The following is a 17,060-nucleotide window of genomic DNA, read 5'->3' on the forward strand; positions in this document are numbered from 1 at the left end:
CCCGTCTCTCTCTTAACCCCCCCGTCTCTCTCTTAACCCCCCATCTCTCTCTTAACCCCTGTCTCTCTCTTAAACCGCCTGTCTCTCTCTTAACCCGCCTGTCTCTCTCTTAACCCCCGATCTCTCTCAAACCTCCCCCCCACTCTCTCGCACTCCTCCCCCTCTCCCCCTCACGCTTCTCTGACACCTCTCTCTCTGACATCTCACCCCCCTCCCCACAGTGTGCCCGGTGCAAGGAGAACTTCCTGGGCAACCCCACGGAGGGCCGCCAGTGCTACAGGCAGATCACGGTGGAGCTCGAGTACTGCTTCGACCCCACCTCGCAGAGCAACTGCTACCACGAGCCGCAGCGCCGCAACTTGGGGCCGGGCCGCACTGTCTTCTTCGCTGTGCAGCCCAAGTTCACCAACGTGGACATTCGAGTCACGGTGGACGTCACCTTTGGCGCGGTGGACGTGCACCTCTCCAACTCACACTCAGCCCTCTCCGTGGAGGTGGATCCGGCCACGGGCATGCACACCGTGCGGCTGGGTGGTGAGGAGGAGGCGGCAGCGCCGGGGGCCAACGGCAGCGCGGTGTGGGAGGTGCGAGCCGGTGGCCTGACCACCTATGCAACAGTATGCAGCCAGCGGGCAGTGCTGGTCGTGCGGGGGCTGAGCCAGCGGCTGGTGGTCACCTTCCCATACCAGCTGCACTCCCTGAAGACCCAGCGCTTCTTCCTGGCCCTGCTGGGCCTGGGCCCTGGTGACTCACAGGGACTCCTGTTCTTCCGGCAGGACCAGGCCCACATCGACCTCTTTGTCTTCTTCAGTGTCTTCTTCTCCTGCTTCTTCCTCTTCCTCTCTGTCTGTGTGCTGCTCTGGAAGGCCAAGCAGTGGCTGGATGCCCGGCAAGAGCGACTGCGGCACCTGCAGGAGATGGACAAGATGGCCAGCCGCCCCTTCGCCCGGCTCGCAGTATACCTGCCGCCGCCGCGGCGCCGGGGGCCGAGAACCGGCGAGCCCCCTGGGTTTCCCCTGCCCCTCTTCCGGGTCGGACCCCTCACCCTGGAGCCCACCGAGGACGGGGGGGCAGCTGTGGCCACCCTGCTGCTCCAGCTGCCGGGGGGATCACTGGCCCCCAACCGCGCCTGCCTGGGCTCCGCGCTGGTTGCCCTACGGCAGAACCTGCAGGAGTATGGCACAGCGGGGCCACATGGTGCCGGGACCTCCCGCAAGGGGGGTGTCAGCCGGGACAGCCTGACCAGTGTGTCCATGTGAGGAGGGGCTCTCTGCAGGGAAGGGGAGAGTTCTCTGCGAGTGTGTCTACACCCCCCCCCCCAAAAAAAAACCAGGGCTCTCTGTCTCTCCCTTCCCAGGGGGTTTCACTGGGGGTTCTCCCCACATTAGAGGGTCTCACTGCGGGGGTTCTCTCCTGCTCCCTCATCATACGCTCTGTGGGGGTTTTTCCCTTCCCATTATAGGGTCTCACTGCGGGGAGTCTTTTCCCGCATCAGAGGGTCTTGCTGTCAGGGTCTCCCCCCTCCATCAGAGGGTCTTGCTCTCAGGGTCTCTCCACCTCCATCAGAGGGTCTCGCTGAGGGGGTCTCTCCCTGGCGAGGAATGAAGGTCTCCAGATATCTCCTGCCTCCGAGAGTGGGTGTGCTGTGCCCCACGGGGAGGTCTGCCCTCTCACTAAGACGGGAGGAATGGGCAGCAGCAGGGTCCCAGATCAAGCGATGCTAGGGGTTGGTCTTGGATTCCTGGATCTACTCTGGGGAGAGGAAATGGCAACGGCGATTATAAACTGCCTCAATTCTCTGTTTCCCCAACCTCATCCTCCCGGAGTTGGGGGATGGTGGCTGATCGGACATTGTGGGGATGTGATTCTGAGACATTCCACCACCAGTTCCTCTGGGCACTTCCCTGCGCCGCCCTTGGCTCCAGAGGGCTGCTGCTTCTTTTGTCAGAAACCCAAATGAAGAGGGAGGGGGTCGAAATGGAATAGAAGGTGGTAAGTGATTGGAGGAGGAGGCTGAGGGCTGAGGAAGGTGAACTCTGATTGTAGGAAGGAAGGAAGGTGCAGGAGTTGAGCAGGTGGGGAGGTTAGAGGAGGATGGGGTGGGCAGCCAGCACCTTCTGGAGGGACAACGGCAAATACTGGAGGGCATCTGTTTGAGGTGAATGCAGGGCATTACAGCACAGGCCCTTGAAGTTGTGCCTACCTATATATTCCTACAAAAAGAAACTCCAAGCCCCTTCCTACTTTGCAACCCCCTATCAATTCTTCTATCTGTGTACCTAAGAGTCCCTTATGTGCCCCAGGTGGTTCTCAAACCTTGTTACTCCCACTCACATACCACCTTAAGTAATCCCTTACTAACCACATGCTCTGTGGTTAGTAAGGCATTACTTAAGGTGGTATGTGAGTGGGAAGAATAAGGTTGGGAACCACTGCCCTAATGTTTCAGCCTCCACCACCATCAGTCATTCCAGGCCCCCACCACTCTTTTACCTCCCACCATCTCTCCTAAACTTCCCTCCCTTCACTTGGTGTTTGCCGATCCCATCCTGGGGAAAAGCCGCTGGCTGGCTGTCCACCTTGTCGGTGCCTCTCGGAATCTTGTCAACCTCTACTTAAGTCTCCTCTCATTCAGAGAGAAAAGTCCCAGATCTGTGAACCTTGCCTCACAAAAACACATTTTCCAATCCAGGCAACTTCCTAAATCTCTGCGTCTTCTCCATTAACTTCCTGTAAGGAGGTGACCAGAACTGAACACAGTGTGGTCTCACTGGAGATCTGTAGGGTTGCAACATGTCTCGACTCGAAATCAATCCATCGACTAATGAATCCCCTCATTTAATAGGCCTTCCTAACTATCCTATCAACCTGCACGGCAACCTTGAGAGATCTTTGGATTAGACGCGTGGGTTCAAGAAAAATAGAGGGTGGCTGTGAAGGGGGTGGGGGGGGAAAGGTTAGATTGTTGTGGAGTAGGAGTACATGGGGTCACCACAACATCATAGGCTGAAGAACCTGTACTGCACAATGAAAGAACAGGGCCAGAGAGATGGAGGAAATCAATGGGCGGGGGTTGAGAAAGCAAAGGGAATTTTACAGAAAATTGGAGGTTGATACTCATGTACAAGTCGACCATCTTTAATGTTAACTTTATGGGGTTGACTTCATACTTTTGAGGGGCTGAAATTCACCCTTGAATCCAAAATACGATATTGGTAGCTGAAGTCCAAATGATCTCTAAACAAATAAAGAACAAAAACACAGTGAATTAAAGTGAATATTGAGTCTGAGCATCAAAGCACACATCCTTCCACAGGGGAGGCTGTGACCACAGTAAGGCCAAGGAGTTAGGAGCTCCGATCTCCGGGCCGATGGTCGAGGTTGCGGTGAGAGGAGTCCGAGGCGCCAGGAGCTCCAATATGGTAAGGTGAGAGACTTGGATCGTCTTAGATTTTTAAAAGTTGGACCACGTGGTCACAGGCCCTTGCGGCCCATGAGCCTCTGCTGCCCAATTCACTGATTTAAACCCCCCCCTTATGTTTTTGGAAGGTGGGGGGGGGACCCACAGGGAGGCCATACAAATTTCTTTTAGTGCAACAGTGTTGCGCTATGCACAATGCTAACTGGGCTTTTAATGAGATATTCACAAGACAAAGGACCAGAAGGAGGCCACTAGGCCCATCCAGTCAGTTCCGTAAATTTACACTAAGCTATTCTACACTAGTTCCAATTTCCGACCTTTTCCCCATATCCCCTGATGCCCTCATTAATGAGATACTTGTCAATTTCTTGTTAAATACTCCCAGTGATCTGGCTTCCACTGCTAGATGCGGCAACAAGTTCCACAGATCCACGACCCTCTGCCTAAAGAAATCCTTTCTAATCTTTTATATGGATAATCTCTCATTTTCAGACTATGACCCCTTGTCCTTGATGCACCCACCAAGGGAAACACCTTACCTGCATCCACTCTATCTAAACCTTTCAAAATATGAAAAGCCTATGAGATCTCCTCTCATTTTCCTAGACTCCAATGAATACAACCCAAGAGCTGCCAAATGCTCCTTGTATATCAGCCCTTGCATTCTGGGAATTGTCCTAGTAAATATATGGAAAATTCCCATTTTTTTTGGCCTGAAGTGGGGGTTCAAGTTACATTTTTACTCGTGTATATGGTATTGATGCTGTGTGGTTGCAAACCGCTGAGACAGAGTATGAGGTAGTGGTCCTCCATTTTGCAGTTGGCCTTGGCTAGCTGTGTATGAGGCCACGGGCAGACCTGTCAGGGCGGGAGGGGGGGGGGGTGGGGTTGAAGTGGCCAGCCACTGTGCCAGTTCCACGTGGTATAATGCAATTTGCCCTGCCTTGCCCCCTTCTCCGTCCTCTCCGAAAACAACCTCCTGCGCCCGCAAACTGGAATTGAGCAAAATAATCCTCTGGATTAACTTGGCTGGTTGGCACTTTGGGCCCAAGCCCTGGAAAGGGGAATGAGGATAGAGGCCAGGGGGAGAGGGGACTGATGAGGAGGGTGGGGGGGGGGGGGGAGAGGGGACTGATGAGGAGGGTGGGGGGGGGGGAGAGGGGACTGATGAGGAGGGTGGGGGGGAGACATGATTGACAGGGTGAGGACATTCAGGGTGGAGAGGAAGTAGGAAGAAAGGGGGATGGGGTTGGAAAGGAAATGGGGGGGGGATCCTGTTCAAGTTAATTACAGGTTGGCACAGATAGTGTAGTGCTATTACAGGGTCAGTGGCCAGGATTCTAACCTGGCGCCGTTGGTGAGGAGTTTGCATACTCTTTCTGTCTCTGCATGGGTTTCCACCTACCCTTCAAAACGTACCGGGGTTGTAGGTTAGTTGGGTGGCATGGGCTGGAGGAGCTTTTTTCTGTGTCTCAAGTTAAATTACCAGCTGATTGTAGACATAAAATCCAAGGAAACTGCATTTCTCCAGACCACACACAACTGTACAGCACATAATCAGAGGGGTGTAGCCTTGCCCCGTTCAACTTCCTTAGGAAGTGTAGGTGTTGTGCCTTCCTGACTGATGAGGAGCTAGTGTGAGTCCAGGATAGGCCTTCCTTTATATGCACACCAAGGAACTTGGTGCTCTCCACGAAGGAATCATTGATGTGGAGAGTGGTCCTTCATCTTCCCGATATCCACAATCATCTTTGTCTTGTCCACGTTAAGACTTGGGCTATTTCTGCACCATTTTCTGAGCCTCCCAGACGCCTCTGTCATGGGCCTCTGGTGTTGATGTGGCCGCTATTCCTGTTATCTGCCTGGGGTGGGGAAAGGAACAAGAGGGACTGATGAAGAACGAGGGAAGACAATATGTAGAACTGGAAAGCTCTGGGTTCATCCCATTGGGTTAGTGACTGTCCAGGGGGAGTGAGAGGTATTATCCCTCTGGTCTATGTGGGGCCTGTGTAGCAGAGGAGACCCAGGACACACAGGTGGGAATGGGAAATGCAGGGGCACTAACTGCGAGCTCGGGGTGGCCATTACAGTTGCCCTTACCTGGCCCCTTGCATCACCCCACCCTCCCTTTCTCCCATCCCTCTGACCTTCAGACCCTTTCTGGGCCTTCATTGGACCCTCCTGACTCACCAATGTTGAGTGCTCCATCCTTGGCAGTGACCCACCCACCATCTGATTCCACACCTCAAAGAGAACCAGGCCACCACAACATCAATATCCTCTCCTGCCACCTTCACACCCGTTTCTTCAGTAAGAACTCTTACCTGTCCTCTATGCCTCCCCACTCGTAAAACCTTCATGTGTCTCAACATCCCACTTTCTGGTTTTTAAAACACCTTTGGACTATTCATAGCCAATTGTGCTCACACGGAATGCTGAGTTGGCCAGAAGTTACAGCATCTGGTTTAGTTGGCTGGAACTCATGGAATTCAATTTAGAGAAATCTGAGGGGTTGCATTTTGGGAAATCTAATGTGGGTAGGACTGACACTGAATGGTGGGGATCTGGGTTAGTGTGGTGGAGGAGAGGGATCTGGGGGAGTGTGGTGGAGGAGAGGGATCGGGGAGTGGTGGGTGGGGGAGAGGGATCGGGGGGAGTGGTGGGATCTGAATGTTGGGCAGAGGAATCTGGGAGAGAGTGGTGGGTGGAGGAGAGGGATCTGGGCGAGTGGTAGAGGAGAGGGATCTGGGGGAGAGTGGTAGAGGAGCTGGGGGAGTGGTGGGTGTGGGAGAGGGATCTCTGGGAGAGTGGTGTGTGGAGGAGAGGGACTTGGGGGAATGTTTGGGATCTGAATGTTGTGGGGCAGAGGGATCTGGGGGAGTGTGGTGGAACAGAGGAGTCCAAGAGTTGGAGAATGGAACACTACAGCACAGTCCAGGCTCGTTGGTCCTCGATGTTGTGCTGACCTATATATTCCTAAAAAAGGTACTAAACCTGTACCTCGTAACCCTCTATTTTTCTTCCATGTGTCTGTCTTTGAGCCTCTTAAATGCCTCCAATGTTTCAGCTTCCAGCAACACCCTTGACAGGGCATCTCAGGTACCCACTGTAAAAAAAAACTTTCCTCCCTTTTTTAAATTTTGTCCTCTGGTGTTTGCTGATCCTGGCAGGGAAACAGGTGCTGGCTGTCCACTCTATCCATGGCTCTCATATAACTTTGTAGACCTCTATCAAGTCTCCTCTCATCTTTCTGTGCTCTAAAGAGAAAAGTCCCAGCTCTGCTGACCTTGCTTCATGACTTGCTTCCCAATCCAGGAGTTGCAGAGCAGAGGGGTCCAGGATTGTAAAACAGGACATTTTAGGTTTTGCCCAAAGTTGGAGAGTTGGAAACCAGAGGACAGATGTTTAAGGTGGTGGGGGAGGGGGGTGAAAGAAATGTAACAGGAACCCAAGAGGCAACTTTTTTTAAACAGAGGGTGGTGGGTGTATGGAACGGGCTGCTGGAGTAGATGGTTGAGGCAGGTACGATTGCAACTCTCGGACAGCTCCATGGATAGGAGGGGTTTTTGGGCCAAACACAGGCAGGTGGGATTGCTGTGGGTCACAGGTAGGAGACTAACGAGCACTTTTGGCACACTGGCCTTCATAAATTGGTATTGAATATCGGAGATGGAATGTTGTACATGGGATGGCACAGTTAGCACGACACTGTTACAGTGTCAGTGATCAGGACCAGGGTTCGAATCCCGCACTCTCTGGAAAGTTTGTATGTTCTCCCTGCGCCTCAATGGATTTCCCCAGGGACTCCAGTTTCCTCCCACCTTCAAAATGTAGTAAGGGGTTAATTGGGCAGCACAGGGTCATGGGCTGAAAGGGCTTGTTACTGTGCTGTGTGTCTACATATAAAAAAAATTGGAGCATTGGGTGCAGTTTTAGTCACCTTTCTACAGGAAGGATATCAATAAGATTGAAAAAGTGCAGTGGACATTTGCTGGGATGTTGCCAGGACTTGAGGAACCGAGTTACAGGGCAAGGTTGGGACTTTATTCCCTGGAGCACAGAATAATGAGGGGAGGTTGATAGAGGAACACAAAATGATGAGGGGGGTATCGACAGTAAATGTAAGCAGGCTTTTCTATGGACATGGGTTAAGGGTGAAAGGAGAAAAGTTAAAAAGGGAACACAAGGGGGGACCTCTTCATGCAGGGAGCAGTGGGAGTGTGGAAATAGTAAATGGAGACTTAACTTTGACCTTAAAAAGTTTAGACAGGTTCATGGATGGGAGGGTATGGAATTGATGAAGATCAGTGGGCAAAGCAGAAAGATAATTTGGCCTTGGCTATAGGGTCTATTTCTAGGTTAAAGGTGGGATATTTGGATAAATCCAGGGACAGGATGGGTTGAGGCCAAAAATTGACCAGTGAACAGAATGGCACAGGGCACCAGAAACAGGAAGAATGGCACCCTTTCATCGTGGAGACGGCCTTGCAAGATGGTGACCATGGCATTGAGGGGGCTCAGCGGCAGAGGGACCTGCATGGGCTGCTGGTAACTGGCTCATGGGATTGGTATTGAAACCAGGATTCTAGAAGGTGCTGATAGGGCTCCTGAACATCCTGATGATGGTGGAGATTTGAATCTGGAGCTCTGGTGGCTGATGGGCGGACAGAATTGTGCATGGCTGTAGAGGGAGCATTGGAGGTGAATGCACGGACAGTGTCTCTGAGAGGACTCTCTTTTGCTTGTACTGGAAGGGGGGGGGGGGGGGGGCCGGGTAACACAACTATCTGCCTTGTTACAAGTTCTGTGCTATTACATAGCAATAATCTTGAAGATGGGCCAAACACAGGTAGCTGGCACCAGACTGGGTGGGATGCTTTGGTTAGCGCAGACAATTTGGTCCACGCACGGCAGGACCAAATCCACCAAGCTGGAGTTTGCCCGACACCGTGCTCCCTTCCCGTCAATGCTCCAGCCACACCAGAGTGCCTCCAGCGCAACACAGCCCTCTGCTGCGGGCGACGGTGCCTCAAGGCCAGTCTCCAAGCCAAGAAAACGTGGAAGTTACTGCAGAACCCATCGATGTCACAAAGGTCGACCTTCCATCCACTGATGAGGTTCACCAGGAACGTTGCTTAAACAGGGCTCAAAGAATGATTGCGGACCTTTTCCATCCATCGCACAAGATCTTTGACCCACTACCGTCAGGAAGGAGATGCAGGAGCATCAAATTCAGGACTGTCGGGCTGGGAAATAGCTTCTTCCACAGGCTGGGAGATTGATGAATGACATTCTGTAACCAAGTAAATCATCGCAGAATATTTAGATACCTGTTCTTTAAATCAGTGGTTTTCAAAATTTTTCTTTCACCTTATAATCCCTATACCACAAGTGCTCAGTGACTGGTAAGGGATTATTTAAAGTAGTATGTGAATAGGGAAAAAGGTTGAGAACCACTGTTTTGGACCCAATTGTTACTGAAATATTTTGCTTGAGAAAAATAGTCATTGACCCATTTCCATTGCAGTTCTGAAATGTGCATTAACGAGTCAATGAGGGATGATTTTAAATGGTTTTCAACTCTCGTTTCCACCCACATATCACCTTAGTTAATCTATGTGAGTGGAAAGAAAAAGTTTGAAAACGAGTTTTAAATTTTTACATATGTAAATGCAATTCAGCTTTTTCCACTGAGATACAAATGAGAGGACATGGGTTAAGGGTTAAAGTTTTGGGGGAACTTCTTCACACAGAATAATGGGAGTGTGGAACAAGCTGAAGTGATAAATGCGGGCTCAATTTTAACGTTTAAGAACATTTTGGGCAGGTATATGGATGAGTGGGGTATAGACTGGGTGCAGGTCAGTGGGGCTAGCAGAATAATTCTTGGCACCAACTGGATGGGCCTGTTTGCTGTGCTGTAATAATTGCAGTGTATTGGGTGCATCATGGTCCAGAGAAACATGTGGAGTCAGATGATAATAAACGAACTTTGAGGAATTTAGTGGCTGGGGCAGCATTTGTGGGAGAAATGGTTGACCTGCTCTGACCTGAAGCTTCTCTTTCTCTCTCCTGTGGATGTTTCTTAGCTTGCTGACATCCCCGTGAATGTCTGCACCTTGTCCACATCCTTGGCGCAGGGCCGGTTGGAAGGACAGTCAGTTTGCAGATGATACAAAGATTGGCTAGTGTAAGTTGCTGTAGATTATAAACAGGATGTAGAATTGGGAAGAGAACTAAATGGAAGACGGGGTTCAGTCCAGATAAGTGTGAAGGAAGGTTGAATGTCAAGGCAGAGTACGTGGGTAATGGCAGGGTTCCTAACAGTGTGGAGAACAGAGGGATCTTGGGGTCCAAGCCCATAGATCCCTTAAAGTTGCCACACAAGATGATAGGGTGAATAAGAAAACGTATGGTGCCCTGTCCTTCATTGATCAGAGCTTTGACTTCAAGAGCCGCAAGGTAATATTGCAGCTTGATAAATCTTTGGCTAGACAACCCCCAGAGTATTGCGATCAGTTCACACGAAGTATGTAGATACTTTGCAAACGGTGCCGGGGAGATTTAGCAGGTCAGATGAAGCAAGGTTAACCAGCTAGGGCTTTTCTCTTTGGAGTGACAAGATTACAAGCGGGTTAGGTAAGGAGGACAGCCAGTGCCTTTCCCCCAGGGCAATTATACCTAATATCTGTTTGAGGTGAATAAGGAGACATGTCAGACACAGGTTTTTTTTATGTCTAGAGTAGTGGGCGCCTGGAATGGTTTGCTGAGGGTGGCGCTGGAAGTTGGAACAATTAGGACATTCAAAAGACTGACATTGATGCAAGAAAAAATAGAGGGCACGGTGGTGTGAGGGTGAGATTGTTGTTGGGCAATTTACATGGGTCAGTACATCATGGGTTGAAGGGCCTGGACTTCGCTGGAATTTTCAACATTAAACCACCGAAGAGTTAAACAAGTTTACAGAAGCTAGGGTCAAGGGCAACACACAAACGTGCTGGAGAAACTCATCAGGTCACACAGCGTTCATGAGAAGGGTAGCAAGTGTTTTGGGCCTGGGCCGTTCAGCGAGGTATGAGCAGAAATGGGCAGGTGCCTGAATAGTGGGGAAAGGAGGGAGGGTGGTGGGGGGCAGGGGCAAGAGAAAAGGGGAGGAGGGAAGGAAAGGGGAGAGGAGAGGGTAGCCTGTACCTCCACTCCCTCCCCTCCCCCTGCCCCTCCGTCTCTCCTCCTCCCTCTTCAGGTGGCTGCCCGTTTCTGTTCATACCCTGACCAAAGTCCCAGGCCTGAAACACTGGTTACCCTTTACTTCATGTGGACGCTGTGTAACCTGTGTAAGTTTCTCCAGAGTGTTTGAGTGCCACCCTTGAACCTGGACCCCAGCAGACATTTTTTGCCACGGGGGCCGCCCAGAGTGGCGGCAGTGGTGGAGCAACAGCTTAGAGGCACGGCCAAAGGCCTTGGGGCAGTCTGGGCACTTGTGGGGCAGGTCACCGGTGTGGATGCGTCGATGCTGCCACAGGTTGGAGCTCCACCGCGGGCTCTCTCTCTGAGAGCCACACGCCCTGAAGGGGCTCTCCTCCTGCCTGAGGAGGTAACTCCACAAAAGCCTCTCTCACTGCTCCTGGCTGCTCTTACAACTCGACAGAGGGCCAAGGTCTGTAGCTTTGGTTGCCACCACCTCCTAAGGACGTTTGCATCACCCAGTGAGTTTCTTCTGCTGTATTGTATTCAACTGCGGTGGTTTTTTTGGAGTGGGAACCGTGTGGGAAGTAATAGACCGAGGCAGCAGGGTTGTAACAATCATTCTATTTCACAAGGAACAGAAGGAATCTTGAGTGCGCGCTCTGTCTGCAAACATCAAAAGAACCTCACGCAGTGCGCAGTAAATATCTGACAAAGCTCTAGATATGTACAAACCCATGCGGTGGGAGCCGCTGGCATCTCCCGGGGATGGGCTAGTAGATCTCGATGGTGCCCACTATGCTGGTGGGAATGGCATCGGCAGACTTTATGATGGCAAAGGCATCGCCAAGATCAGCACCGACGGCCACGGTCTGGTCTGTATGGGTGCGGCAGTCGGCTGCGCAGGTTGGAGGGAGTCTTGAAGCTCTTACCACAGATGCGGGCAGAGGGTGGGGGTCCCGCTCGCCCGGTGTGTGGACCCGCCGGTGGTCCAAGAGGTGCAATGGACTGCACGAAGCCCCTTGCCACAAGGTCTCGCACTTGTAAGGCCGCTCGCCGGTGTGTGTCCGCCGATGCTCCCGCAGGTGGTTGGACTGCTTGAAGGCCTTGCCACAGTCGGCGCAGCCGAAGGGCCGTTCACCGGTGTGAGTGCGCCGATGGAGGAGGAGGAGGCCGGAGGATGAGACAAAAGCGCTTGCCGCAGTCAGAACAGCGGTGTGGTCCGCTCGCCAGTGTGTCCGTCCGCTCATGGAGGGCCAGGCTAGCATTGCCGGCGAAGGACTTGCCACAGTGGCCGCAGCAGTAGGGTCCGCTCACCAGTATGGGCTGCGCTGTGGAGCCGCAGGCCTGGCGGCTGTGCCACAGCGTTTGCCACAGCTGGTGCACTCGTGGATCTGGCCACACCGGTGCCCCTCAGGCCCGGAACCATCTGCGAACTGCAAGCCGCAAGTCCGGACACCGGTGGGGCACGCCACCGGTGTGCAGCAGGCGGTGGAGCTCAGCCGCCGCTGGTGGGAGAAGCCTTTGCCACAGTCGGCACACTGATACGGGGGCCGCCCAGAGTGGCGGGCAGCGGTGGAGCAACAGCTTAGAGGCACGGCCAAAGGCCTTGGGGCAGGTCTGGGCACTTGTGGGGCAGGTCACCGGTGTGTGATGCGTCGATGCTGCCGCAGGTTGGAGGACTGAGCAAAAGCGCTGATGGCAGAACTCGCAGCGGTGGGGCCTGCTCGCCGGTATGTGTCTGGTGGTGCCGCATCAGGTTGGCCAGTGTGGTGAAGGTCTTGCTGCCTACTCGGCGCACTGGAAGGGCCGCTCACCCGTGTGGGTGCGCAATGTGGTTGCTGCACGTGGACCGGCTTGCGGAAGGCCTTGCCGCACACCTGGCACTGGTGCCGGCGCTCCCGGTCCTGGGGCCGGCGGCGACGCCGATGGCGGAGGAGAAGCTGCTGGGCCGGAGGTTCGATGGGCTGGGGCTCCGAGCCGGATTCCCTCACCTCCTCTGTCGCTGCTTCAGCTGACTGTGCTGGTTCCGCCTCCTTTCGGGCCTTGCCGGCAGTGTGGGTGCGCCGGTGGTATAGGAACTTGGTCATGTTGTTGAAGGCCTTGCCACACTCAGCACAGCGGCGCAGAGGGTCGTTGGTGTGCAACCGCCGGTGTCTGCTACCAGTGCCGGCTCCCGTGCTCGAAAGCCCCGGCCGCTAGTCAGTGCAGAGGTAGAGCACCTCGCCCTTGTGCCGGCGCAGGTGCCTGCTCCAGGGACGAGGGCTTCTTGAAGGAACGCTTGCAGTTGGGGCAATCGTGGGCCTGGCCAAGGTGGCTCTCTGGTGCTGCTGCAGCCGGCGGGACGAGGAGAAGGTCTTCAGGCACTCGCCGCATTCTGGTGGTGGGCCCCCTGCACAGGGGAAGGGGGGGAGCTCGGCTGGCTCTGGCGTGGAGCGCCTGGTGCTGCAGCAATTCCTGTGCTGTGGCTAGAACCTGGCCACACTCCGGGCAGCCCTGAGGCCGCTCAGCCCCCGCTTCCTCCTCCCCCGCCACCGCCTCCTTTTCTTGGGTCAGCTGGTGGACGAGCGCCTCCTCCGAGCTCGCGAAAATCTGGACGGGTGTGGGGTGGGGGAGAGAAAAGAGGATCAGAAGGTAGGAAACCAAATGCAGAGTCCCTCCCCTATCTCTTAGACCATTAAATCCTAGTTGCATTGACCCTATCCATACCCCTCATAATTTTGTATCCCTCTGTCAAGTCTCCCCTCATTCTTCTACACTCCAGCCCTTCAGGTCTGCATTATTCTGCCTACTCCCACTGACTGCTCCCAGTCCGAGTCCCTCCGTACCCATCCAAACGTTTCTTTAATGTTAAAATTGATCTCGCATTTACCACTTCAGCTTGTTCCACACTCCCACCCCTCTCTGCTCGAGGTTTGTAAAATAATGAGCTGCGTTAATGGACACAGAATCTTTTCCCCAGGGTCACTCACCAGATGGTGTGGGTTGAAGGAGAGGCGACACAAAACACCAACCCCCCCCCCCCCCCACCGAACTGGTCAGAAATGATCGCACAGCTCTGCAGGTTTGTCTGAACTGACCACACTGTGCCCGAATTAGGCTAAAGCTTTGCTGAGTGCACTTGGCAAATTTCCCTCCATCTCCATTATGTTCTTGCCTCTGTCTGGACGGCTCTTAATCGATGGGATCTGCTGCTCCCCCTCCTCCCACCAACTTCTCTTTCCCAAACACCCACCAGTCTCTGTGCAACACATTCCTCTCCCCCGCCCCCCCCACAACACTTCCTTTTAAACACAACATTACAGAACAGAAAACAGGCCCTTCTAGTCCACGCTAAACTATTATGCTCTCACGTTTCGCAGATCTGCACCCAGTCCTCTCCCATCCATGTACCTGTCCAAAATATTTTTTAAATGTTCAAATTGAGCCTGCATTCACTTCAGCAGGCAGCCCGATCCACACTCCCACCCCTCTCCCTTTCACCCTTAATCTCTGGTTTGTATCTCACCTACTCTCGGTGAAGAAGCCTATCTACATTTACTCTAGCGATTCCCCTTATAATTTTAAATACCTCTAACAAATCTCTCCTCATTCTTCTATGCTCCAAGGAATTAACTCCTAACCTGTTTGCTTGTAACTCTGTTCCCAACGTCCCAGAAACATCCTCGTAAATCTTCTCTGCTCTCTTTCAACTTTATTGGTATCTTTCCTTTAGTAACCATAACTGCACACTCCAGGGAATAAAGTCCGAACCAGTTCAACCTTTCCCTGGATTTCAGTTCCTTGCATCCCAGTCACATCTAAAAGACCATAGGACATATGAGCAGAAAAAGGCTATTCGGCCCATCAACCCACCCTGCCATTTTGCCGATCCACTCATTCCCACTGCCCGGCCTTCTCGCCATAACCTAATCAAGAGCCTATCAATCTCTGTCTTAAATGCATCCAATGACCTGGCCTTGACAACAAATTCCACCCTCTTGCTAAATAAATACCTACATCTCCATTCTGAGCAGAAGTCCTTTAATCCTGAAGTTGTGCCCTCTTGTCCTAGACACTTGCACTATGGGAAACAACCTTTCTACATCTACTCTGTCCACGCCTTTCAACATTCAAAATGTTTCAAGAGGTGCCTCCCCCCACCCCCATTATCTTAGTTCCAATGAATAGAGGCCAAAAGCTCCCCGTATGATCATCCTTTCATTCCTGAAATAATCCGAGTGAACGTCCTTTGAACCCTCTTCAATATCAGCACATCCTTTCTTAAACGAGGAGCCCAAAACTGCTCACAATGCTCCAAGTGAGGCCTCATCAGTGCCCAATAGAGCCTCAACATCACATCCCTGCTCTTATATTCCTTGCAAATCTTCTCTCTATTCTTTCAAACCTATTCATACCCTTCTTGTAGTGGAGTGACCAATACTGCACACAATACTCCAAATATGGTTACAGCAATGTCTTCCACCCCACCAAGAGCATCTGTAAATTGGAGGAACACTACTTCATTTTCAGTCTGGCCACTCTCCAGCCGGACAGCATAAACATCAACTTCTCCACTTTTTGCTAGCCTACTAGCCATTCACAGAGACATCCCTCCTATCCCTGCTCACAAAAGTGCCCTCCCTCCCTTATTCACCTATTACCTCCTGCCTGTGCTCCTCCCCTTGCCTCACCCACCTACCATTTTGTTCGGGCACCTGCCAGAATTTTTCCACACCTTGACAAAGGGCTCAAGCCTGAAAGGTTGGTTATGTATCTTTGCTGTATAAAGTCCACTATTTGACCATCTGAGTTTCTCCAGTATTGCTTTTATGTCAAGCAGCGACGTATTTAATTCTACTTCACCATAACATCTCAACTCCTGTACTCAACCGTTTGATTTATGAAGACTATGTGCCAAAAGCTCCTTATTAACATGTAACATCATTTTCAGGGAATTATGTATCTGTACTCTGCACTGCCCTACCTTGTCTTCCCAAACTATTACAGGAATTAATCCTTTATCCATGATTCCAAAAATCAAAAACCTCCAAAAACCAAACAATTTTTTGAACTGCATGTACACTATATTTTCAGGTGTTCTAGAGAGAGCAAGGGGAGAATGCGGCTCTGGTAGGTGGGGAAGGAGCGGCAGTGTGACTTGGGCGGCAAGTGGGGAGAAAGCAGCAAAGTGTTTTGTCCTACACTGTAGCAACATATATCATTAAATGCTTGCCCGTAAATAACTAAAAATTCTTCATATTCCCTTTCTGAAATTGGGGGGGAGGAGGGTCCTTATATGCCATGTAATACAGTACTTAGGGTATGTGGCACAGACCCTGGAACTGGAGGAGCAGATGTGTAGGAAGATGCCAGATAGCTGTAAGAATAACAAGGTCGAATTCCTGGGGCATTTCAAGTTCCCCAATGTGGAGTGGGATATCTGGAGCACAAAGTGAGTGGACTGGGTGGAATTATGTCCAGTGTTCTCCAAGCTCATGGGCAGAGAAGCCCTGTTACTGTACTGTATATCTAAATTTAAAAATATATATAATTTAAAAATAAGGTAGTATGAATCAAATTACAAATAGAATCCCAAACCTCATCAGAAAATGAAAGATTCAAATCCTGTTCCCAATCGCTCTTGATCTGAACTAAGGGGCTGTTCTTAGATCAAGCAAAATTATTATAAATAAGAGATATTAAACATTTGTGAGAAAGTTGAAAACCAAAAAATAAATCAAGAATTAGCAGAAAATGGGGGATCTGAGCATGACTTGCAAATATCTAAACGTAAATTAAATTTTGCCACCAATTGTTCGAACGAAGCAAAACTATTACAAATAAAAAGGTCTTTGAATCATTAAAAACTGTACCTTGCAAAGAAGGTTAAAAAAATGGTGATTCGATATAATGGGATTAGCAAGGGAAAATTACAAAAATCCAAAAATACTTTCTAAATTCTGCCCAGATGTTTCTTCTTTGGCTTGGCTTCGTGGACGAAGATTTATGGAGGGGGTAAAAAGTCCACGTCAGCTGCAGGCTTGTTTGTGGCTGACAAGTCCGATGCGGGACAGGCAGACACGGTTGCAGCGGTTGCAGGGGAAAATTGGTTGGTTGGGGTTGGGTGTTGGGTTTTTCCTCCTTTGCCTTTTGTCAGTGAGGTGGGCTCTGCGGTCTTCTTCAAAGGAGGTTGCTGCCCGCCAAACTGTGAGGCGCCAAGATGCACGGTTTGAGGCGTTATCAGCCCACTGGCGGTGGTCAATGTGGCAGGCACCAAGAGATTTCTTTAGGCAGTCCTTGTACCTTTTCTTTGGTGCACCTCTGTCACGGTGGCCAGTGGAGAGCTCGCCATATAACACGATCTTGGGAAGGCGATGGTCCTCCATTCTGGAGACGTGACCCATCCAGCGCAGCTGGATCTTCAGCAGCGTGGACTCGATGCTGTCGACCTCTGCCATCTCGAGTACTTCGA

General features: G+C 51.6%; 1 protein-coding gene and 1 pseudogene across 1 annotated transcript in view; one reads left to right on the top strand and one right to left on the bottom strand.

Annotated features, from left to right (window-relative positions):
- megf8 (multiple EGF-like-domains 8) overlaps nt 1-3,273 on the top strand; it is a 49,460-nt gene extending 46,187 nt beyond the window's left edge. The window contains exon 41 of the mRNA XM_069942434.1: nt 222-3,273. Within this exon, the coding sequence (XP_069798535.1) occupies nt 222-1,259 (1,038 nt within the window). The 3' untranslated portion in view covers nt 1,260-3,273. The remainder of the gene's footprint in view (nt 1-221) is intronic.
- A 7,942-nt stretch (nt 3,274-11,215) lies between these two features.
- Nucleotides 11,216-17,060, bottom strand: part of LOC138764335 (zinc finger protein 574-like) — a 13,106-nt pseudogene continuing 7,261 nt past the window's right edge.

The sequence above is a fragment of the Narcine bancroftii genome, chromosome 5, assembly GCF_036971445.1.
Source record: "Narcine bancroftii isolate sNarBan1 chromosome 5, sNarBan1.hap1, whole genome shotgun sequence".
NCBI classification, from domain to species: Eukaryota; Metazoa; Chordata; class Chondrichthyes; order Torpediniformes; family Narcinidae; genus Narcine; species Narcine bancroftii.